Below are 25,023 nucleotides of genomic sequence, written 5' to 3'. Positions count from 1 at the left end.
AGAATGAATCCTAAGCTTTTTGAGGATAAACAATTTATCAAATATGCTAAGGAGGAGATGAACTCTTTCTTTCAATTAAATTCGCAGAAAGAAATTTCTTACAGGATTTTGTGGGAGACGAGTAAAGCATATATGAGAGGTTTAGTTATTAGTTATAATGCTGCTAAAAGATGTGAGGAAAGCAGAGCTCTAACAGAATTGACAGATTTAATTAAGTGTAAGGAGAAGCAATTAAAAGAGAAACCCACCCTACAAGAAATTAAGGCAGAGATAAAGATGTTACAACATAAGATCCATCAAATATATTTAGAGGAGATGGAGAAAAAGGTTCGATATGCTAGGCTACAATTTTTTGAAAATGCGAATAAGCCAGGTAAATGGCTGGCTTATAAAATAAGGAAAGAACGTGAAAGAAAATTAATAAAGGTTTTAAAGGATAAAGAAGGGAACCAAAGATCGCTTTTAGGAGACATGCAGCGTATAATTTGGGATTTCTACACCCACCTATATAGGGGGAATGAAATTAATGGTGATGTGCAAGATAGCTATATAAAAACCAAGGTTTCGCAGAAATTAACCGAAGAACAGAAGAAGACATTAAATAGCCTGTTTACGATATTGGAAATAGAAGAAGCCTGGGCTAAATTAAAAAAAAACAAAGCGGCAGGACCTGACGGGCTTCCTGCGGAGTATTATATCTCCCTGAAAGAAAATATTATAATGCAATTTAAGAACTTAGTAGAGGAGGTCTGGAGGTTATTTAAAATTCCAGACTCCTGGAGAAGCGCGAATGTTGTGCTTATCCCGAAATCCACAAGTGACTTAGATGATATTAGGAACTATCGACCGATTTCACTCTTAAATGTAGATTATAAGATTTATGTGACAATTATAGCTAATAGATGTAAGAAGATCTTAACAACAATAATTCATGCTGACCAGGCGGGTTTCCTCCCAAAGTGATATTTGAGGTCCAATATCAGGACCCTATCTAATATTCTTGAATATTATGAGCTACATCGGGAAAAACAAATAGTATTATTTTTCATTGATGCCGAAAAAGCATTCGATAACTTAAACTGGGAGTTCATGTTTCATTTATTAAAAGCAATGGATTTTGGAGACGGGTTTGTCAGAAATATACAGGCCCTCTATAGTGACCAGGTAGCGAAAATAATAGTTAATGGTACCCTGACGGAGGAAATAAAAATAGGTAAAGGCACGAGACAAGGGTGCCCACTCTCACCGCTACTTTTTATTCTGTCCTTAGAGGTGCTAAATGCTTCTATAAGAAGTAATAGCAAGATCCAAGCACTAAAAATTAAAGATGAATCATATAAGGTGTTATCATACGCTGATGATATGGTCCTGATTTCGCAAAATACGGATTCAGTAGAGGAAATTTTAAAAGAATTGGCTGAATACGGACATGTTGCCGGTTTAAGAGTCAATAAACAGAAATCTAAAATACTTACTAAAAATATCCCCTTACAAGAGGTTAAAGAATTGGAAAGAAGAACTGGTTTAAGTAGTGAATCCAAAGTGAAATATTTAGGGATAATTATGACAAACAAATGTAGCAATCTGTACGATAACAATTTTGTACCCCTCCTAAAAGATATAGATTCTTTATTAAAGAAATGGGCCAATTTGAGACTTTCTTTTATGGGCAGAATAGCTCTTGTTAAAATGACTATTCTACCTAAAGTTATGTTTTTGTTTCAAACGATCAATTTTGTGGTTAAGAAATCGCTTTTTGTTAAATTAGACCGACTAATAAAAGCGTTTATTTGGCAAGGTAAAAAACCTAGAGTGAAATGGAAAACCTTAAAAGATAAAAAGGAAAATGGTGGTGTAGGGCTCCCTGATTGGGAAACATACTACTCTGCTTGTGTCACTATGTGGTTGAAAGATTGGATTTCCCTAGAGAATAAGAGAATCTTAGCCTTAGAAGGCTTCGACCTGCAGGCAGGTTGGCATGCGAATTTATGGTATGTCAGTAAGGGGCAGAACTATTTTAAGAACCACTTAATTCGTAAAACCATCTACGAAGTTTGGCTAAAAATTAGAAGATTGATTTAGAACAAAACACCGAGATGGCTATCCCCTGAAGAAGCTTCAATCCAGCCGCAGCTGTGGAATCCCAATAGGAATACTAGGTATTCGGAGTTATTAGATGAAAAAGATAAGTTGAGAAGGAAGGAGGACCTTGAAACTCGGGGGGTAAAATTTGATTGGTGGACGATGAACCAAATAATAGCTAAATATAATAGTGATAAATCCAAAGGATTTACTAAAAGTAATTTTGACTTTGATAAACTTTTACTTAAAGAGGAAGATAAAGTTATTAAGAAGGTTTATAACTACTTGATGCAAATTAAATTGGAAGACGAGTCAGTAAAAGAGACAATGATAAAATGGTCCCAAAATCTGCAAAAAAATATAGATCTGGAGCAATGGTCCAACTTTTGGAGATTGAATTTTAAGAACATTAAACCAATTAATTATAGAGAAAATGTTTTCAAAATATTTCATAGATGGTATATCACCCCCCTGCAACTATCCAAAATCAATCATTCTATTTCACCTAAATGTTGGAAATGCGGCTTGGTAACAGGTTCTTTTTTTCATATCTGGTGGAACTGTAAGGTATCCAAAAGTTTTTGGATAAGAGTATATCAATTATTAAAGGCAATTTTACTAATTGATATTCAATTCAAACCAGAAGTGATGTTGTTGTCATTGGTTAGAAAAGAGGTACCCCCTGATGATGAACATATGACGGTGTATATCCTTACTTCGGCAAGAATAGCCTTTGCACAATATTGGCGACAAAGGAACTGCCCAGAAATAAATGAGGTCGTGGATAAAATCTTTAATGCTGCTGAAATGGACATCCTTTCGAATATGTTAAAAGGAGAGCCCAAACTGGAGGCTTGCAGGAAATGGGATAAATTTTATAAATGGTATGGGGGAAAAATATTAATTTATTAAGTTACTAAATAGTAGAGCTTAATGCTGTAGAGATGTTTTGTTATTAATATTTGTTTGCTAATTTTCTTTTGGGATAATATACCTATAGAGTCAAATTCTGAATTGGGCTAATTGTCGGTGCTGATCTAAACCACAGATGAATCCTCCTTAAGGATGAATGATATGCCAAAGATTATGTTAACGCTATATATGTCTGGAATGTGTTATTGGCTGTTATATTTTCTTTTTTGAAGTTAATAAAACATTTATAAAATTAAAAAAAAACAAAAACGAAGTCAGGGGAATGAAAAATAAAGTTCCGGTTATTCTCACCCTTAGTAGTGCCATTAATTCCACGATCTGCTGCTCGGCACCTCTCAGTGCAGGTCGTCCTCGTTTCCTGCCGGCTCATCATCCCACGACATCTCACTCAGCTCATCTATGATGATGGTTTCTTCGCCCACCAAGGTCGCTACCGCGGTGCTCCCCTTTGCCGAATCTTTCGGACAGTCTTCCGTCTTCTTCACCTTAGGGGCTCTGGGTTTCAGGGTGAGGGGGGGGCCTCGAGGTCGCTCTGGGCAATTGGCGGCCAGATGGTTTAGGTCTCCGCACCGAAAACAGTGTTGGGGAGTAGCTGACTTGGTTTCTCCCCCAACGGTGCCGCCCTTTTTCCCATCTGGTTTTGCCCTCGATCAAGACTCACGTCCCCCCTTACCTCCTTGCTGCTGCTGCCATTGCAGGGCTACTTGTTTCATGTTGGTTTCCACCTCTCTGGCCAGTTGCACCCACCCCACCAGCGTGGTGGGACGAGCTTGCTGCAGCGCCCGATCTAGCACACTCGCATTCAGGCCCCTCTGGAACTGCTCTATTTTCATTAGTTTGTTCCAACCCTGGACTTTGGCCGTGTTGGCCCGGAACTCAGCAGTGTACTCATGCACAGATTTAGATCCCTGCTGCAGGTATTGCAGAGCGGTGAGGGCTCTGGTCTCTTGGAGAGGGTCTTCATATTGGGTTAGTAGGGCTTGGAGAAAAGTGGCCACTGTATCCAATTCAGGGCTCCTGGTTTCGTGCAGACTTATGTACCATTGCTTAGCAGCTCCCTTTAGCTTCGATCCCAAGTAATCCATTCTGCTGAATTCATCAGGGAAGGTGTTCCCCCAGGAATGCATGAAGCTATTGACTTGAATGGAGAAATATTCCACCTCTTCAGGATCCCCATCGAAGGTGGCATCCAGTTCTCTCCCTCTCCCATAGTCTCGGGGGAGGAGAGGTAGTGGAGGTGGGGGTGCGGTCAGCTGCCTCACTGGAGGGGGTATCGGCCCTCTTCTTGGGTCTGTCAGCTGCAGTATTCTCTTCAGCTGCCTTCTCATCTCTTGCACCATGAACTTAGCGTTGGCTTGCATCTCGTCCCTCAGGCATTTCGCCATTTCAGCCATCTCATCCCTCACCATTTGGAAGAGCCCTCGGTCATCAGGATCGGGTTCCTCTTCCTCCTCATCCAGGCACGGCTGGTCTGGGTCACCTCTATCCTCCTCGGGTCTCAGTTCATCTCGACCCCCTCCGCCTCTGGCTCTCGCATCGTCCTGGCCGCTCTTTTCCCCCGGTCACCTTCGTCGGGATGGCTTTGCCAGGATTGCTTCTCTCTGAGCTGGTGCCTCATCCATCAGGGTTGTGGAGGTTCTGGGTACCCACACTTTAGGGGTGATGAATAGTTGTTGGATGTGTAGGGGGGGACCCTCTCCCTGTGACTCAACAGGTGTCAATGATGTGCTACAGCAGTGTCCTCACCCCGGCATCCTCTCCTCTGGGTCCGCCTTGTGTCCTATCCGGAGTTGTAGGGAATCTGCCGTTATCTGGAGTTCTTTCCGCCATATGGTTAAAAAGTTGCCAGTTTGGTTAAATTCCCAAGAAGGATCACTTCCAAAATGTCAAGCATCGATATTTCAAAATAATCAAGCTTTTGTTTTAAATCAAAGACTTGTTTTATTGAAACTTCATGACTTGTTCCAAAGACTCAAATCTTGTAAGTGATACAGATTGTCATAGTGCCAAGTATCTTAAAGGTTACTTCAAAGGCAGGGTTGCAGATAACTTCAAAAGAATAACAAATAGGTGCAAATTGCATTGAAAGTTCAAAGGCTACTAACAACTATCTCTTTGGTTTCTGAAGAATGTAGGCATCTCTGTTTCTCACACATTCTCTACTTGCTGATAAGACCTTTTGGTGAAAACCTGTGGGAGAGGCATTTTACATTTCTAATACAAGGTTACTTGCATACCCTGAAGCAGAGATATATATTATGCCTGTAGTAAAAGAAAGAGAGGATGGAGAGGGGGGAAGGAAGGGAGAATGATAAAGTAGGAGTAAAGAAACACTTAGAAATAGCATGCTTGACAGGCTGAAGCTCGCAGAGTCTCTGGGTTCTATAGCACAGACATAACACAGCCCCACCTACTGCACAGGGTGTCTGTTGTGGGGAGAGGAAGGGAAAGGAGATTGTCAGCTTCTCTGAAACTCCAAGTGAAGGTCAGGGTATAAATCCAATCTCCTCCTCCTCTTCCTCCACAGGGTGCAATGCTCTAGAGTCCACTATCTAAAGCAGCCATTTTCTCCAGGGGAACTGATCATTGTTGTCTGCCACTCAGTTGCAAAGTGTGGGATTTCCAGGCCCCACTTGGAGCTGGCAGCCATACACACAGTTCCTCTTGCTTTAAGGACAGAAAATCTGAAGGCCTGGAGTTCCTGTGGCCAATTTACTTCTTTGAATACTTCTTGGCCAGCTTCACCTGTTTACCAGAGCTGGGTGAACAAAGTGAAGCAACTTCAAATCTAGTGTTAATGATGTCTATTTTCTTTCCTCTTCTGCAGGCAAGCCAGTGGTGATTTCATTGCCACACTTTTTGTATGCAAGTGAAGATATCAAGGAAGGTGTTGAAGGAATGAACCCAAATAAAGAAGAGCATATGACTTATTTAGATATTGAGCCAGTAAGTGCCTTTGTCTTTCTCCTTCTGTATTCCCTTTTGTATAACTTGACATCCTCTAACACAGTGAGGCATCTTCAGATTCCCAACTCTGGATCACTTCTGCTGCTGCTGGTTGTAGAAGTCGGGGGAGTGGGCATTGCTCTTTCAGAAACTCCTGTTGTGGAACTCATGCTGTCAGGCTGATCCTGTCTGCGTTGTGGCCTCTCAGTGCATAAAGTCAGAAGTCCTCTAACCAACACTCCTCCAACACTCTAACCACTGCTCTTCATGTGTCCCAAGGTGCTATTTCATGTTGGGGGCAAAGGTGGAAGAAAGAGGCTTATGTCTAATTTCCTTGTGGGCTTAATTGGCATCATGTCCACATATGCTTAAGAAGCACAAATTTTCTTGTGGCAAACCTGGGGGTGTATGCAGGGAAAAATGTTATTGAGCTATTAGGCCAATGCAGTGAGTGGACAATATCCTCTTGTCAGTTTGGAGAGCCAGTTTGGTGTAGTGGTTAAGTGTGCGGACTCTTATCTGGGAGAAACGGTTCTGATTCCCCACTCCTCCACTTGCACCTGCTGGAATGGCCTTGGGTCAGCCATAGCTTTCGTAGGAGTTGTCCTTGAAAGGGCAGCTGCTGTGAGAGCTCTCTTAGCCCCACCTACCTCACAGGGTGTCTGTTGTTGGGGGGTTGGAGGTAAAGGAGATTGTGACTGCTCTGAGCGTCTGAGATTCAGAGTATATGGCGGGATATAAATTCAATATCATCTTCTACTACTTCTTGCCGTACAATACCCCACTGCAGTATAACTGTCTGCTTTCTGTTTTGTGTTGTAAACTCTTTAGATGCAGCACAGCTTGAGTGCAGGAAAAGAAGTGTGTAACTATTTAATTCTGTCTACTGGTAGAATTAATCCCCCAAACATATTTTTTATTGTATAACATTGGAGGTTCTGTTTTTGTTTTAGACAACGGGGTTTACGTTACAATTTGCCAAAAGGCTGCAGATCAACTTAGTGGTGAGGCCTGCTCCAAAAATTACGTAAGTTTGGGGTCAATGTTTTGTAAGGAGTGAAAATATTTTCTATGTATTACCTTGTACCTTTGTGTTTAAATAATTGATGAAGGCTTCATAAATACTGTTCAAATATAAATTTAGCTGGAATATTGTGAAGTTCTTGGACTTGGAATCATAGAAACTTAGAATCATAGAGTTGGACCTCTAGGATCATCTAGTCCAACCCCCTGCAGAATGCAGGAAGTTCACAAATATTTCTCTCCCCATACACACACACACACACACAGTGACACCTGCTCCATGCACAGAAGACGGCATCATCATCAACATCAACAACATCATCCTTCTTCCAGAATTCCTTGCCAAACTGCATGACCCCAAAGGAAACAGTATTTCCCTGGGCATGTAAGAGAGGCCATGAGAGCTAAGCACTGCTGCAACCCTTCCTGCTCTCTTTCACAGAATGAGCATTGCTGTCAGATGGCCATCTAGCCTCTGTTTAAAAACCTCCAAGGAAGGAGAGCCCACCACCTCCCAAGGAGGAAGCCTGTTCCACTGAGGAATCGCTCTAACGGTCAGGAAGTTCTTCCTAATGTTTAGTCGAAAACTCTTATGATTTAATTTCATCCCATTGGTTCTGGTTCGACCTTCTGGAGCAACAGAAAACAGCTCCACCCATGCCCAGTGGGTGGGAGTAGGCGGCTGCCTGGGATGCCACCTGACCTACACAGCACCTGCTGGGCACCCCTCCCGCCCTCTTCCCAATGCAGGAGGCTCCCAGCAAGAGCTCACTGGGCATGCTCCAGCTCAGCCAGCCCCTGCCTGCTTGTAAAGCTGCAACTACAAGGGAGGCTTTTCACGGCCAGCCTCAGTCTGGCGCTACAAGACCAGCCCCGAAAGCCCCCAGCCTGCATCCCAGCATTGACTTCCAGGACTCTTGGGTGGTGATTAGGTGGAGGCCGAGCGAGCACATGCTGCACAGAAGCAGCTGTGTCCACCCCACACTATGGGAGCCAAGTGTGTGTGTGTGAGGGGGTCTGCCCCCGAAATTGCTTGCAAAGTTTCCTGCCCCCCGCCCCTCCCCCCAGCTCTTGCATCTGTTGTCCTTGTTGCTGGCATGCAAATTGGGATTGGACACCATCAGAGGAGCCTCTACAGCCTTTTCCCTGGCTGGCTGGCTCCCCCTCCCTTCAGCACCCCCTGCCGCCTGGACTCTGGAGCCTCTGGGAGAGGCATGGGACGGGAGGTCATGCTTTACCGCCTGAGTGGGTTAGTAGATGGGATTCTTTTTATGGGGGTTCCACTTCCAATCCTTTCCTGATCTTTTGGGTTTCTTTTTCCCTGGGAGGGAGCTGGCAACAGCCAGGTAGAAGGAAAGGAGGCAGCACACGCAGCAGGAAACAAGGTGCTTAACACACCAGCAAATGAGTCTTAGTAAAACCTTCTACTATGGCTTCCCCCCCAGCAAAGAATTCAGAGATAGTAGGGCTGCCAATCCCCTGGTGAGGGCAGGGGATCCCCCAGTTTGGAGGCCTCTTCCCTGCCCTGCGGGGGAGGGGGGATGTCTGCTGGGAACTGCGTTATTCCCTATGGAGACTGATTTCCATAGGGTATACTGGAGAATTGGTCCGTGGGTATTTGGGGCTCTGGTGGGCTGTTTTTTGAGGTAGAGGCACCAAATTTGCAGCATAGCATCTGGCACCTCTCCTAAAAGCTCCCTTCAAGTTTCAAAAAGATTGGACAATGGGGTCCAATTCTAAAAGCCCCAAAGAAGGCGCCCCTATCCTTCATTATTCCAAATGGAGAGAAGGCATTTAAAAGGAGCATAGTCGCTTTAAATGTGATGTCCAGAACTCCCTTCAGTGTTCAATTGTGCTTGTTCCTTGCTCCACCCCCAAAGTCTCCTGGCTCCACCCCCAAAGTCCCCAGATATTTCTTGAGTTGGACCTGGAAACCCTAATAGGCTGCCCCTGGATATGGAGGCTCCATTAATACATGGCTCCTAACCTTTAATAGACACTCTACACATATTTGGCTAATTCCCTTTAGAAACCCTCTCAGCTCCTGTCTGTCACCATATCCTGGGGCAGCGAGTCCCATCAGTTAGTTACACAGAGAGAGAGAGAGAGAGAGAGAGAGAATTGTCTTATACTGACCCAGACCTTTGGCCCATTGAGGTCATTACTGCCTACGCTGACTGCCAGCAGCTCTCCAGAGTCTCAGGCAGGGGTCTTTCACATCACAGACTGCCAAATCCTTCAACTGGAGATGCTGGGGATTGAACCTGGGACCTTCTGCATGCCAAGCAGATACTCTACCACTGAACAACAGCCCCGCTCTAAGGGAAGAAAGACTCCCTTTTGTCTGTTCTGAGCCTCTAATTGGATTTTCCTCCCCAATTCTAGTAATAAAGGATGGGGGGGGGGTTATTTTCCTCTACTTTCTCTATTCTGTGCATACTTTTTACTCTATCATACCCCCACCCCTTTACAAGAAAAGAAACAAACTTGTATAGCAAGGATGACTTTAGAAAGGAGCTTTTGATCACTCTCCAATTTAAAACAGAGGAGGACATACGCAGAGTTCCAGTTAATGCTCTTTTACAATCAGTGTAAGGTTTAAAGTGGAATCGAATATTTTAATATGGTTTCTTTTGTGTTAATATTAGAACGTTTAGTCCATATTTTCAGCCTCATGTGCTTTGGAAACAAGGTTTTTGTTTTCTTTCCATCTTTTCTCTTTGCATTCTCTTTATGTATGATGTGTTTTCAGAGACTGCTGTAGGTCAGAGATCTTCAGAGACTGCTGTGCACCCAGATCTCTGTACTTGTGTGTTGGACTTCTCTGTTCCTGTGGGAGTATACTGGAAATGAATTGAAAGGCAGTGTGGTCATACTGGTTCCATTGCATTCTTGCATTGCCAGGAAGCTTTTTTTAAAGCAGGCTTGGTTTTGTGTCAAAATACAGGAGTATTGTGCAAGAGTGGAGACTACTAAGGAAGTGCAAGGTTGCCCAGCACATGCAGTCAATGGCAAACCACCTGTGTTTGTCTCTTGCCATGAAAACCCTATGGTGTTGTCAGTTTACTTTGACAGTATCTGACAAGTTTAAAATGCTGAACTCTGGCTAACAATTGACTACCAAGCATATTTTGAAGTGTTGGTTATTGCCCATCACTCTCCATCCTTAGAGTAAGCAGCTTCTGGCCATTTTCTCCAGGCCCCGCTTGGAGGCTGGCAACGCACCCTAATGGTGCTGCCATTATCACATTTGCATTCTTTTCTGAACGGATTGCTAGGGAACAGTGTTCCTTCTAAGCTGAGTTAGTGTGAGTTAGCTCACAGATTTTTAGCCTCCAGCTCACACATTTTTGTCTTCGCTCAGGAAGGATGGCAACAGAGCACAATAATTTATGCAGTAGCTCACAACTTTAATGCCAGTAGCTCACAAAGCAGAATTTTTGCTCACAGGACTCTGCGGCTTAGAGGGCACATTGCTAGTGAAGTGATTGTTTCCTCAGCCAGAACATGAATCATGTTGCCTAGGAGGTTCAGGATGCCATTTCTGAAGAAATCTGAAATAGGATGCAGATTTTTTAAAAGGGCGAGAGACTAGCAATGGAAAGAATCTTGTGTATTCATATATGTGGTTTAAGCATACGGAGATAAAGTTCATTTAAAATATTTTTATGCTGAACATGCAGGAGAACAGAAGGGCCATCTTCCTTCAGTGGCCTTTTTGGATTTTTTTGTATCTGATGTTGAATATTGAGTATTGTGGTCACAGTGTTGTTTGCCCAACTCCATAGTGTTGCAAAGCAAGGAGAAGAAAAGCAAAGATTGATTATGTTGTTGTTTTATTTATTCTCATTTTTTTAAAAAAACATTAAATTTAAAATTTAAATTTAAAAACACTAAATTAAAAATGTAAAAAGTTTTAAGTTTGGCATTCTTCATTTTTCCTACTTTCCCCCTGTTTTTTTTTTAAAAAATTGGTGCTGGGGGGGGGGGGGGGCGCTAGTAAGTAGTTTTGCCTAGGGTGCCAAAAAGACTAGCACCGGCCCTGACTCCACCCCCTCCTCTCTAGGACAGCCCTCCAGGTACTTGAAGGTGGTGATCCTGTCACCTCTCAGCTGCCTCCTCTCCAGGCTGAACATGCCCAGCTCCTTCAACCTTTCCTCATAGGACTTGGTCTCCAGACCCCTCATCCTCTGTAGGACAGCCCTCCAGGTACTTGAAGGTGGTGATCCTGTCACCTCTCAGTCGCCTCCTCTCCAGGCTGAACATGCCCAGCTCCTTCAACCTGTCCTCAGAGGACTTGGTCTCCAGACCCCTCATCCTCTGTAGGACAGCCCTCCAGGTACTTGAAGGTGGTGATCCTGTCACCTCTCAGTCGCCTCCTCTCCAGGCTGAACATGCCCAGCTCCTTCAACCTGTCCTCAGAGGACTTGGTCTCCAGACCCCTCACCATCTTTGTCGCCCCCCTCTGGACCCCTTCCAGCTTGTCTAGATCCTTCTTAAAATGTGGTGCCCAAAACTGAACACAACACTGTAGGTGAGTAAAGGGATACCATCAGTGATTACTTCTCATTATCTGGACACTATATGTCTGTTGATAACGCCAAAATTGCATGTGCTTTTTAGCTACCACATCACATTGCTGATTCATGTTTGGCATATGGCCCACTAAGACGCCTAGCTGCTTTTCACACATACTACTCCCAAGACAAGTCTCCCCCATTGTATAATTACACATTTGGTTTTGCCTACCTAAATGCAGAACTTTACATTTACCCCTGTTAAAATTCATTAGATTTCTTTTGGCTCAGTTTTCCAGCCTATCAAGATTATCCTGTATCCTGACTCTTTCCTCTACTGTATTTGCTATCCCTCCCAGTTTAGTATCATCTGCAAATTTAATAAGCATTCTCTCTATTCCTTCATCCAAATCATTTATAAAAATATTAAACAAAACAGATCCCAGGAGGACAGATCCTTGAGGAAATTCACTTGTCACTCCTCTCCAAGAGGATGAGAAACCATTCACAAGCACTCTTTGGGTGCAATCTGTCAACCAGTTACAGATCCACCTAACAGTAACAAGATCCAAATCATATTTTACCAACTTGTCAACAAGGATAGTATGTGGAACCTTATCAAAAGCCTTACTGAAATCAAGATAAACGATGTTTACAGCTTTCCCCTGATCCAGCAAGGTAGTCACTTTCTCAAAAAAAGAGATTAGTCTGACATGACTTATTCTTCAGAAACCCATGCTGGCTCTTAGTAATCACAGTCATCCTTTCTAAATGTTCCAGGACTGACTGACTGATGATTTGTTCTAAAACTTTTCCAGGTATAGACGTCAAGCTGTCAGGTCAATAGTTACCCGGCTCCTCCTTTTCCCCCTTCTTGAAGATGGGGACAACATTCGCCTGCCTCCAATCTTCCGGCACCTCTCCTGTTCTCCAAGAATTCTCAAAAATAATAGCCAGAGGCTCAGAAATTACGTTCGCAAGCTCTTTTAGTACCCTTGAATGCATGGATCAGTGAGAAAGGATAATAATCTCTGGGCTTGATGAGTCTTCCTACACTTCCTATACATCCCAGATACATCTCCCTCACTGTGGGGGGAGGTATTTGCCCTCCTGCTGGCTGTAGCACTCTTTCTAATTGTCTCCTTATCTCTTGCGCCATGAAAGTAGCATTGGCTTGCATTTCATCTCTCAGGCATTTAGCCATCTCAGCCATCTCGTCTCTCACCATTTGGAAGAGTCCCCTGTCATCAGGATCGGGTTCCTCTTCCTCATCGTCCGGGCATGGCTGATCTCGGTCACCCCCACCTTCTTCCTCCTCAGTTCATCTCGACCACCTCCTCCTCTGGCTCTCATACCATCCTGGTCACCCTCTTCTCCCACTGTCCCCTGTCAGGATGGCCGTGCCAGGATTGCCTCTCGCTGAGCCGGTGCCTCGTCCATCAGGGTAATGGAGGTTCGGGGTACCCACACTTTCAGAGTGATAAATAGTTGTTGAATATGTAGGGGGGGACTCTCCCCATGACTCGACAAGTGTCGATGATATGCCACGGCAGTGTCCATACCCGGGAGCCTTCTCCTCTGGCCTCGCCTCTCAGCTTATCTGGAGTGGTAGGGAATCTGCCGTTATCTGGTGTTCTCTCCGCCATATGGTTAGAAAGTTGCCAGTTTGGTTAAATTCCCAAGAAGGATTACTTCCAAAATGTCAAGCATCGATATTTTGAAATAATCAAGCTTTTGTTGTAAATCAAAGACTTGTTTTATTGAAACTCTATGACTTACTCCAAGGACAGGTAATTGGAAGTAATATTGAATACAAAGTTACCTAGAGTCTTATAGGTTAGTTCAAAAGGCAGGGTTACAGATAACTTCAAAAGAATAACATAAAGATGCAAATGGGGATGAAAGTTCAAAGGCTACTCAGTACTATCTATTTATGACTAAGGAATGTTCACATCTCCATTTTTCACACATTCCCTGCTAGCTGATAAGGCATGGCTGTGTGAATCCGGGGGAGAGGCATTTTACACTGCTTCATACAAGGTTACTCTACACATCCTAAGGAGAGAGGGTTTTTTATTATGCACCCAGAGGGGGGGAAAGAAGAGGGACAAAGGAGAGGGGGAAGGGGGAAGAGCAGAAAGATATAAATAAATCAGCACTTAGAAATAGCATGCTTGACATGTACACCCAGTAGACAGCATATCTCTTGAGACAAGTCCAGTTGGCTGTACCCCTCTGAGTAGAGAATCCCCAATTACCAGCACCTGCCTCTTCCTATATTGGGGAGCAGAATGTTACGTCTTCTCCTCCACGGCATCTTGAGAAACTTCCTTCAAGCTTTGTGGAGGTTGGGAAAGTAGCCCTTGTTCCAGTGGCTCAGAATCAGTACTTATGGGGAGATCCTGGAAATGAATAGTTAGCAGCAGAGGCTCAGAACATTTTTCCTGCTCCTGAGGCTTCCCTGATTTTTCTGCTCCTGAGGGTTACATTTTTCCACACACCCTCCTCCTGTGTTGGGTTCTCCTCCATTCGCTGAGATACCTTTTCCTCTTCCTCCTATTGTCCTCTCAAGAGCACTGCATGTGTTCTATCCATGAAATCTTCATTTTCCCTTATAAACTGGAGTGTGGACAAGTGTGCCTTAGCTCCCCATATCTTCTCCTCCAATGGGGCTACCAACTTACACTGGCTGCTAGTGTAATTGCTGTTACCCTCAGGTAAGAATACAAACATTCCACAGACTTTACACATCACTGCCTCAGCTCGCTCACCAGCCATTCAAAAATTAATTCTGTTTATCTTGACTTCCCTGAAAACTCCATGGCCAAACTGCCTCTAGAGACTCCTTGAGCTACTCAGCTTCCTGCAGAGCCTCCAGGCCAGACTCAGGGCAAGAGGAGCCTCTGTAGAGAAGGAGCCTTGCAATTTAAAGGTTCAGAACCTCTGACTCAACAGCCAGAGCAACAGTAGAGGATGGGGACAGCAACTACCCCCAAGCTAACAGACCCTTCTGTCTAAGCAACAAACCAGACAAAAGACACACAGAAACAATCAGATACCCCTCTCCAACAGGCTCCAACCACTCACACAGTTTTCTCACACAGCAGCCTCGGTTAATGCTCTCCAGCATTTTAAGAAAAGCAAAAGTAACACTCACCATGTGAGCAGTTCTGTCCCAACCTCCCAGCACCTTCCTCCAATCCAGCTGAGTCAACTGAACTTCCATGCTTAGACTCATATATTTCCTCACAAATATATACTTCCTTTAGATATAATGTGACTCTTCCACCCTTCCTTATTTGTCTGTCTCTTTTAAATAAGTTGTATCCCTCAATCCTAATATTCCAATTGTGAGTGTCATCCCACCACATTTCAGTAATGCCTATTAGGTCATAGTCCCCTTCCTGTATTAGGACTTGTGGGTGTCCTTCAAAACCTTATGGCCAGAACAGAGATTATATTCCAAGATCAAAGAACTCCCTAGCTTCAGAGATAAGGCACAAATTCAGCTCTGGTCCCAAAAACATGGACACCTAAAATTAATTTTATTTATTTATTTATTTATTTTTGTCAATTTATACTCCACCCTTTCCCATGGTGGGCTCAGGGCAGATTCCAATGTGGTAAAACAATTAAAACTAACAATAGGCAATGTAACAGTCAAACAGTTAAAACAGATTAAAAATTAAAAGTTAAGCCACAGCTCAAAATTAGTTTAAGGCAACATGGATAGCATGGACACATCAATTAAGGCATACTTGTCCCAGCCTAGGTGTCCAAAAGATGTCAACTGTATCGGCCTGATTTTGAGCAATCAGTGCAGGGAGGTCAATTTAGATCATATAATAGGATAAGGACGTCCACCTGCCTCAGCCATAGGCCTGGTGGAACAGCTCCATCTTACAGGTCCTCCGGAATTGCAGCAAATCCAGTAGGGCCTGAACCTCCACAGGGAGCTGATTCCACCAGGTCGGGGCCAGGGCCAAAAAAGCCCTGGCCCTGGTCGAGGCCAGCTGGACGTCCCTTGGGCCGGGGATGATCAGGAGAAGTTGACTGGCCGATCGTAATGATCTCCAGGGCTCATAGGGGGAGAGGTATGCCCCAAATTAAGCCACAGCTTAACTTCCAAACCATGTGAGCAGTAAATGCTCACAGTGTGGCTTGCTCTGTTCTCTTGTCTTCCAGGTTTGTGTTCTTTGTGTTAGGCTTTCAGCTCATCATTAGGCTTTTGGAGATGTGTCCAAGTAGAACCGTTGACATCTTAGCAGGGGACTTCCGTATATTCTCTACCTTTTTTCATGCCACTTTCCCCTAAGTAGCTCAGAATGGCACACATGATTCTCTGTTCCCTGTTGTAGTTTCACACGATCTATGTGAAGTTGGGCAGGCTAAGAATGAGTGAGTGACCCGAAGCCATCCAGTGAGCTTCACTGTAGACTTTTGAGCCCTCATCTCCCAGATCTTCATCAGACATCCTAATCACTGAACCATGCTGGCTCTCCTTCCTGCCATGCTACATAGAAAGTATACACTTTCAGTGTGGGGCAGCATGCATTGTGTGATAAAAAATGTTAATGCTTTCTAAAGTATAATGTTGCTGAGCACAGGGTCATCATCTTTAACCCTCTGGATGGGGCAATTATAACCCATTATAAAGAACACGTTTTTCTGTAAGATTCTCATCTAGGCCAGTTTTCTGCAAAAGAGAAATGTATTAAAGCCAACTATCTAATTTGAAAAAAATGTTATCATAATTTGAGTTGTTCAGAATCCTGTCATGTTCATTTGTTGTTCTATTATGTTTCAGGGCTTTACAGAAGGTTGATTTCCCTTTCATGTTTCCCATTCTCTGGCTCAATGAGGTCAGTTATATGTTCCCATATCTGCTTACCAATGGTTAGTGTTACGGACATTAGAATTATAAAACAATTGTTTGTGTTTGACTGTGGGGTGTTTTTTTTAATCCAACCTTCTGCAGTTTCTGAGAGCCAGACTGTATCTAACTCAGAATCCTAGATGCGTTGGCAGTGCTCTTGAGCTACTATGTTCTGCAGCCCCACCGATCATGACTAGCTCCATCCACCTTTTTTGGTGGTGGGGAGGGAGGGTTTCACTGCCAGGAGCAGGGGTTGGCCCCATTAAGCTGGCAGGTCAGGCAGAAAACTTAACAAGCAAACTGGAAACCAAAAGCTGCTGAAGCTGTTGATGTAGCATTTCTGTTTCTATGCTTGTTGCCACAATCTGTGATTATATGAATTGTTTGGTGTTAGAGGAGTTGTCAGCAGGGAAATTATCAGGTGGACAAAACTATGGAAAGAAATTGCTTGTGTACTCCTGCTTGGGATGACATGGCTCTTTGATTCTCTTTCAGACAGCAGTAATTGATGACAGTAAAGCAGAGTTCTTCAGATCCAAAGTGACAAATAAGATCAAATTGCTACACCTGCTGGAAGCCGTGCTCATCATCTTTGGTGCTGCAATATTCCTGGGATTTCTGGCCTCATATTTAATTTGCAGAGCACAGAAAGTCAAATAAGTAAGCAGCTGTTTTCTGCATTTCTACAGCACTTCTTGCATGGAAAGTGATTAGCAGTCGATGTCCTGTGATAAACACATGAGCTAGAACAGCTTTGCTTCCCTTTTAAAAATGAGGAAATTGAGGCCAGAAGAAGATGAATTGCCTGGTGCAGTTGGTAGTATGTGAAACTGCAAATGACTTGGTTCAGCTACCTTGCTGAAAACTGACTGCCCTCCTTGCAAACAACAGTTTGAACTCAATCATTCACTCATGTTTTACACTGATAAACTAAGAAACTGTTACAGAAGTATTTAAGCCTTGTATCAGTCCTGTAAGTTGCCTTAAGTGGGTACAGCCAAGGCTGTCCAGTGATCCTCAACGTTAGGCAGAGATCTGAGCGGCAACTTCAGTCTCTTTGTGCATTGCATTTTTAATGGAACCTTAGGTGCATGCTGACAAATGTGAATTGTGAATTCAACAAACAAGTTGCCAATTCATATCATACTAGGATTCATCAGGGAACTGAGCTTCCTGATGTACATATGCTCATCTGTCAACCTGAGTTTGTGTAGAGGCACCATGCAGAGCCACGAAGGCTTTTGGGTGCCCTAAGCTTGGGCACCCAAGACCTTCCTGCCCTCCCCTCCCCCCTCCCCCCACACTGCAGAGAGCAAGGAAACATCCACCCTCCTTTATCCCCCCCTGCACCACAGCATGGCAGGAAGCTACCTCTCACCCCCTCCTCAGTGAGCTGAAATGTCAAAGGAAGGATGGGGAAGGCAGCAGGCCCAGGCCTGACTAACTCTGCCCCCTAGTGGAAAGTGTGAGGTGAGGCTCATGTTCCCTATCAGCCAACCCACGGGGGCTGGAGGCACCTCCTGGGGCTGTTGATTACTACAGCAAACCCTGAAGACCCAGGCAGGGCAGTGAGCTAGAGAGACAGGGCTTTTTACTGCCCCTTTACCTCTGTCACTCTAGGCAATCACTAGATGGGCCTAGTGGATGGGCTGGCCCTGGCCAAGGTCACATTATCATCCAGAAAGCTACATAGGCCGTCATTAGCAGCTGTAGCTACTGATACAACCTGCCCTGCTGGATCCAATCAGTGGTTGATTCACCAATTCAGAAAAAACTTTTTTCAAACAGTCGACAGCCAGTTGCCCTAGAGGGCCAACCAATAGCAGAAGCAGAAGCCCTCCCCGATGCTGCCTCCTAGCACTTGGTTTCTCCCCTCTTCCCCTCTCCCTGAGCCTTAGCTGTTCTGAGGACAGAGCAGGGAGGGAGCACCACATACACTGCTCTGAGCTCTTGGGAGGGAGGATGGGGTGGTATGAAGCTGTACATTTAAGCTGGAGGACTGAGAGCTGGAAGACTGGCCTCTCAACCTACTTCTGGGCCAGATCCTCCTAGTTACCAATCTGCCTTCCTGTACAGACAGATGTATCTTATTTATCCTAGCCCAATGAGCCTGGATATGTCACTGCAGGAATAAACTTATCAATTAAGATACCAACTTTTTTTCTGCTAAACACATGCTGATCTGTATCTTGGGTTAACTCATTGATGTTGTTTTCATTGTTCTGTGTTTCTAGGTATCTCACTGCTTCAGCTGTAGGTCATAGTTGCAAGGCTTTCAAGCAAGGTGGGGTGTAACTTCCAGATAACCCTTCTGATGGCCTCACTGAACTCTTGTTTTGTAAGTGCAATTGCCATATGCCTTATGGTAAGACACATGCAGTGCCTGCACCCTGGCAAGGACCCCATGCTGTTCAGGAGAGCTACTACACTGTTGTTTGAGACGTTGCTGAGAAAATGTGAATTCATGGATGAAATTTAAGCTGGAGCTCTGGAATTCAGTCCATACCAAACTTGCCTCTCTTTTACCCTTCCTTATTCCTTGGAAAGAAGTGACGTAAGTGGAATTGTGCTCCTTCCCTCAAATCTATGTTCATGAATCTGTTGATTGCTCTCCTCTTCCAGAGATGTAATCTTTTTTTTAAGTGTAAGTTTATTGTATGGATTCACTAATTGTAACACAGGAATGAAAATAAAAGTGTTATTGGAAAGTAACTTTTGCTTCAAGTTCATGCACTGTACTTCCACCCCACACCTGGCAGCTGCTTGACTTCAAAACATCTGCCTTAAAACACCACAAACACTTTCCTGCCTGCCCTAGCTCAGCTGCTGTTCTGATGCTTGGGAATGACACCACTGGTCCGCCCTGGATAATGGGCTGTGTTCATGGGATGGATGTGGGGCGTTCCACACCCAGAACCTGCTTTGCTCTGTGCAGAAACTGTGGTGGCTGTGGTCCTCAAGAGGAAAGATTAAGAGGAAATGGAAGCAGACACTCCCTATCCTATAATTACCTTTGTGTGGAGGTCAGGGGAGCCCCAAAGGAAGGGTGGAATTTCTCAGGGACTCATTACTGCCTTTCAGAAGACTTAGAAGGAAGAAGAAGATATTGGATTTATATCCCGCCCTTCACTCCGAAGAGTCTCAGAGCGGCTCACAATCTCCTTTACCTTCCTCCCCCACAACAGTCACCCTGTGAGGTGGGTGGGGCTAGAGAGGGCTCTCACAGCAGCTGCCCTTTCAAGGACAGAGTCTCAGAGCGGCTCACAATCTCCTTTCCCTTCCTCCCCCACAACAGACACCCTGTGAGGTGGGTGGGGCTGGAGAGGGCTCTCACAGCAGCTGCCCTTTCAAGGACAGAGTCTCAGAGCGGCTCACAATCTCCTTTCCCTTCCTCCCCCACAACAGACACCCTGTGAGGTGGGTGGGGCTGGAGAGGGCTCTCACAGCAGCTGCCCTTTCAAGGACAGAGTCTCAGAGCGGCTCACAATCTCCTTTCCCTTCCTCCCCCACAACAGACACCCTGTGAGGTGGGTGGGGCTAGAGAGGGCTCTCACAGCAGCTGCCCTTTCAAGGACAGAGTCTCAGAGCGGCTCACAATCTCCTTTCCCTTCCTCCCCCACAACAGACACCCTGTGAGGTGGGTGGGGCTGGAGAGGGCTCTCACAGCAGCTGCCCTTTCAAGGACAGAGTCTCAGAGCGGCTCACAATCTCCTTTCCCTTCCTCCCCCACAACAGACACCCTGTGAGGTGGGTGGGGCTGGAGAGGGCTCTCACAGCAGCTGCCCTTTCAAGGACAGAGTCTCAGAGCGGCTCACAATCTCCTTTCCCTTCCTCCCCCACAACAGACACCCTGTGAGGTGGGTGGGGCTGAAGAGGGCTCTCACAGCAGCTGCCCTTTCAAGGACAGAGTCTCAGAGCGGCTCACAATCTCCTTTCCCTTCCTCCCCCACAACAGACACCCTGTGAGGTGGGTGGGGCTGGAGAGGGCTCTCACAGCAGCTGCCCTTTCAAGGACAACCTCTGCCAGAGCTATGGCTGACCCAAGGCCATGTTAGTAGGTGCAAGTGGAGGAGTGGGGAATCAAACCCGGTTCTCCCAGATAAGAGTCCGCACACTTAACCACTACACCGAACTGGCTCACCCAGCGTCCTGGCATTTTGCCAGTTGAATCTCAGAAGAGATCCCAGGGGGGAGGTCTTTGGAATTTGTTGTATCTCTTGACTTTCCACCATCACTGAAACACTTGTGCTGTACTTGTTTAGAGCATAAAGTGACACTGAAAGCATTCATTTCCACTCTCTGCCCTTTACTATCCTCAAAGCATCCTATATTTTAAAAAATCACCAGTGCTTGTAGAGAAAAGTTAAGAAAGCTAAAGCTCAGTATGAGCTTAGGCTGTCCAAAGATGTTAAAAAAAAACCAAAAAAGGGTTCTTCTCTTATGTTCAGAGTAAGAGCAAGGACATGGTAGGCCCATTGTGAGGGCAGGAAAGTGAAATTGTAACAGGAAATGAAGAGAGAGAAGAACTGCTAAATTCCTACTTTTCCTCAGTCTTCTCTTCTGAGGGAAACAGTGCTCAACATGGCAAAAACAGAACATATAATGAGGGTATGAAGTTCCCACCTAGGATCAGCATAAACACCTAGTTTCTTTAAATGAAACGAAGTTCTCAGGGCCAGATGAACTGCATCCAAGGGTTCTAAAAGAGCTTGCGGATGCAATTTCTGAGCCTCTGGCTATTATTTTTGAGAATTCTTGGAGAACAGGTGAGGTGCTGGAAGATTGGAGGCAGGCGAATGTTGTCCCCATCTTCAAGAAGGATAAAAAGGAGGATTCGGGTAACTACTGACCCATCAGCTTGACGTCTATACCTGGAAAAGTTTTAGAACAAATCATCAGTCAGTCAGTCCTGGAACATTTAGAAAGGTAGGCTGTGATTACAAGAGGCAGCCTGGGTTTCTCAAGAACAAGTCATGTCAGACTAACCTAATCTCTCTTTTTTTTTTTGAGAAAGTGACTACCTTGCTGGATCAGGGAAATGCCCAACAGTTAATTTTGAAGCAAGCGCAAGGATGCAGAGCGTGGGGATAATTCTGGTGGGTCCCCCTCCCACCAAAAGTCTTGGAAGTCCAGTGTCACGTTCTCCGGGTGCAGGCAGGTGGGAGTTCAAAGCCAGTCCAAGGTTGAAGTCCAGGAAGTGAAGCAGGAGCCAAGTCACCAAAGCAAAATCACAAATCAGAAGTCAGTGTCAAAAAGCCAAAGGGTCAGGGTGCCAAGGAATTCAAGCAGGTCAGGATCAGGAAGGAGCATGGATGTAAGCCAGAGAATAGACTTGTTGCTTCCACAGGGGAATCTGCGCAGAGCTAAGGAGCTAAATGGCTGGCCACTGTTGTTTCCAATTAGCCAGCAGTGGCCCAGCTTAGTGTCTGCTAATACTCAGGGCTCATAAATCTCCTTGCCTTCAGTCTTGCCTGTTTTCGCCTCACCTCTAAGCCTTGTCTATGTTTTTGTCTTAAGCTGTCCAGACACGGCGGTGAACTGGGAGGTGTCTCAGCCTCGTTGGCTGCATTGCCGCCTGGCGGCAATAAATATCAATTATGCAGTGAGAGGGTCCCGCTCTCGGCTCTTCTGGGTCTGTGTTTGTTAACCCTGTCGGCTCTTCTTGGACAGGCTCCTCAACAGCGCCCCTGACATCCAGGTGCATAATCTTTGCTTCTTCAGCGTCTGACCTTAGAGGCCAGCAGAGGCGGCTTGAATAATGAGTTCCACAGATAAGCAGTGTGCAGAGAAAGGGAAGGGGGGAAAACCAAGCAAGCACATAAGCATAGAAATGGTAAGAGGAATACAAATACTGTGTTTAGATATATGACTCTTGACAAATGGTTGCTCATCCTCTTGGAAAGGAGTGACAAGTGGAGTGCCTCAAGGATCTCTCCTGGGACCTGTTTTGTTCAACATCTTTATACATGATTTGGATGAAGGAATAGAGGGAATGCTTATTAAATGTGCCAATGATACTAAATTGGGAAGGGTTGCAAATACAGTAGAAGACAGAAACAGGATGACCTTGACAGGATGGAAAACTGGGCTAAAACCAATAAAATGAATTTTAACAGGGAGAAATGTAAAGTTCTGCATTTAGGTAGGAAAAATCCAATGCATGGTTATAGGATGGGGGAGACTTGTCTTAGCAGTAGTATGTGCGAAAAGGATCTAGGGGTCTTAGTGGACCATATGCTGAACATGAGTCAGCAGTGTGATGCGGTGGCTAAAAAGGCAAATGCAATTTTGGGCTGTATCAACAGAAGTATAGTGTCCAGATCACGTGATGTGATGGTATCACTTTACTTTGCTCTGGTAAGACCTCACTTGGAGTATTGTGCTCAGTTTTGGGCACCACATTTTAAGAAGGATATAGACAAGCTGGAACGGGTCCAGAGGACGGTGACAAAGATGGTGAGGGGGCTGGAGATGAAGTCCTGTGAAAAAAGTTTGAAGCAGTTGGTCATGTTTATGATCACCAAGTACTTGAAGAGCTGTCATATAGAGGATGGTGTGGAATTGTTTTCTGTGGCCCCAGAAGGTAGGACCAGAACCAATGGGTTTAAATTAAATCAAAAGAGTTTCCGGCTCAACATTAGGAAAAACTTTCTAACCGCTAGAGCGATTCCTCAGTTGAATAGGCTTCCTTGGGAAGTGGTAGGATCTCCTTCCTTGGAGGTTTTTAAAACAGAGGCTGGATGGCCATCTGACAGCAATGAAGATCCTGTGAATTTAGGGAGAGGTATTTGTGAGTTTCCTGCACTGTGCAGGGGGCTGCACTAGATGACCCTGGAGGTCCCTTCCAACTCTATGATTCTATGATTTTATTGTGCTCCTCAAAGTATATCATGCTCATTTTGTTGGTGACCCTTCAACAGCTGCTGTGCATGGGTCTGTTTTACTGTTCCCATACAGAGGGGGAAGAATTGCTTGCCTCTAAGGCCTCCATTCTTAAGCTGAGATTTTTAAATGAACAATGAGAGAACAGGTTCTTCCCATCCTTAACTCTGGCACATTGCCCTGGGGTCTGTCTGGTGCTTATGTGATTTTAGGAAATAACCACTTGGTGGCAGTGCTGCACTGGAAACCAAGAGTTTTGGGTCATGGTTAGGAAGGTGAAAATCCCCCTCGAAAAAGTGAACTGACGGTAACTGAAGATGCCTGCATGAAGCAGCAGATTCTGTAGGAAGCCAAATAAATTGGATTATAAAGTTTGCCTTCCTCATAATTTCTAATACAGTCTGCCTTTAGCCTAAGGTGTTTAGATACTATTGCAGTGCTGTCTTTGTATGTGTATGGAATTATGTGTAAATTACTCTGCAAAATTAAGTATGTATCCCCACAGCGATTCAAGCCTTATTGTTTCTTTCCTTGCACCTTATGTTGTGACAGTGGCTGTCCCTGCCACTTGAATCATAGAATCATAGGGTTGGAAGGGACCTCCAGGGTCATCTAGTCCAACGCCCTGCACAATGCAGGAAACTCACAAACACCTCCCCCTAAATTCACAGGATCTTCATTGCTGTCAGGTTGCCATCTAGCCTCTGTTTAAAAACCTCCAAGGAAGGAGAGCCCACCACCTCCTGAAGAAACCTGTTCCACTGAGGAACTGCTCTGTCAGGAATTTCTTCCTAATGTTGAGCCGGAAACTCTTCTGATTTAATTTCAACCCACTGGTTCTGGTCCTACCTTCTGGGGCCACAGAAAACAATTCCACACCATCCTCTATATGACAGCCCTTCAAGTACTTGAAGATGGTGATCATATCTCCTCTCAGCCGTCTCCTCTCCAGGCTAAACAGGCCCAGCTCCTTCAGCCTTTCCTCAAAGGACTTGGTCTCCAGACCCCTCACCATTTTCATTGCCCTCCTCTGGACCCGTTCCAGCTTGTCTATATCCTTCTTAAAATGTGGTGCCCAAAACTGAACACAATACTTCAGGTGAGGTCTTACCAGAGCAGAGTAAAGTGATACCATCACATCACGTGATCTAGACAATATACTTCTGTTGATACAGCCCAAAATTGCATTTGCCTTTTTAGCCACTGCATCACACTGCTGACTTGGGTCCAGGGTATGGTCCACTAAGATCCCTAAATCCTTTTCGCACATGCTATTGCTAAGACAAGTCAGGAATCTATTTAACTTTTCATTTTTAGCAGAGTTGGATTTCCAACAGATGTCCGGGTAATTGAAATCTTCCATGATCACTGTATCCTTTTTCTTGGAGAACTTTGCAATCTGTTGTAGCAATAGCTCATCCATGTCCTCTGCCTGGCTTGGTGGTCTATAGCAGACCCCCACAATAATATCACTGTTATTTCTTACTCCTTTTTTTTTACCCAGAGGCTCAACTGAGCTGCCATGCTCAGATTCATGTATTTCCTCACAAGTATATACCCCTTTCACATATACTGCTATGCCTCCTCCCTTTCTCATTTGTCTGTCCCTTTTAAATAATTTGTAACCCTGAATCCTAATATTCCAGTTGTGAGTGCCATCCCACCAAGTTTCAGTAAGGCCTATTATGTCATAGTCTCCTTCCTGTATTAGGACTTCCAGTTCCTCCTGTTTGTTTCCCATACTCTGTGCATTAGTGTAGAGAC

At 44.8% G+C, this 25,023-nt stretch overlaps 1 protein-coding gene across 2 annotated transcripts in view; it reads left to right on the top strand.

The window, feature by feature from the left end:
* The window catches only part of CD36 (CD36 molecule), a 171,728-nt gene extending 152,639 nt beyond the window's left edge, over nt 1-19,089 (top strand). For both annotated transcript variants that reach the window (XM_060244663.1, XM_060244662.1), the window contains 5 exons: nt 5,843-5,961; nt 6,915-6,988; nt 16,309-16,363; nt 16,873-17,037; nt 18,612-19,089. In XM_060244663.1, the coding sequence (XP_060100646.1) occupies nt 5,843-5,961; nt 6,915-6,988; nt 16,309-16,363; nt 16,873-17,037 (413 nt within the window). In that variant the 3' untranslated portion in view covers nt 18,612-19,089. The remainder of the gene's footprint in view (nt 1-5,842; nt 5,962-6,914; nt 6,989-16,308; nt 16,364-16,872; nt 17,038-18,611) is intronic.
* Nucleotides 19,090-25,023: the final 5,934 nt, after the last annotated feature.

This window comes from Heteronotia binoei, chromosome 8 (genome assembly GCF_032191835.1).
Source record: "Heteronotia binoei isolate CCM8104 ecotype False Entrance Well chromosome 8, APGP_CSIRO_Hbin_v1, whole genome shotgun sequence".
NCBI classification, from domain to species: Eukaryota; Metazoa; Chordata; class Lepidosauria; order Squamata; family Gekkonidae; genus Heteronotia; species Heteronotia binoei.
The sequence above is the reverse complement of the archived record's forward strand: the minus strand, read 5'-3'. Positions and strand labels throughout refer to the sequence as shown.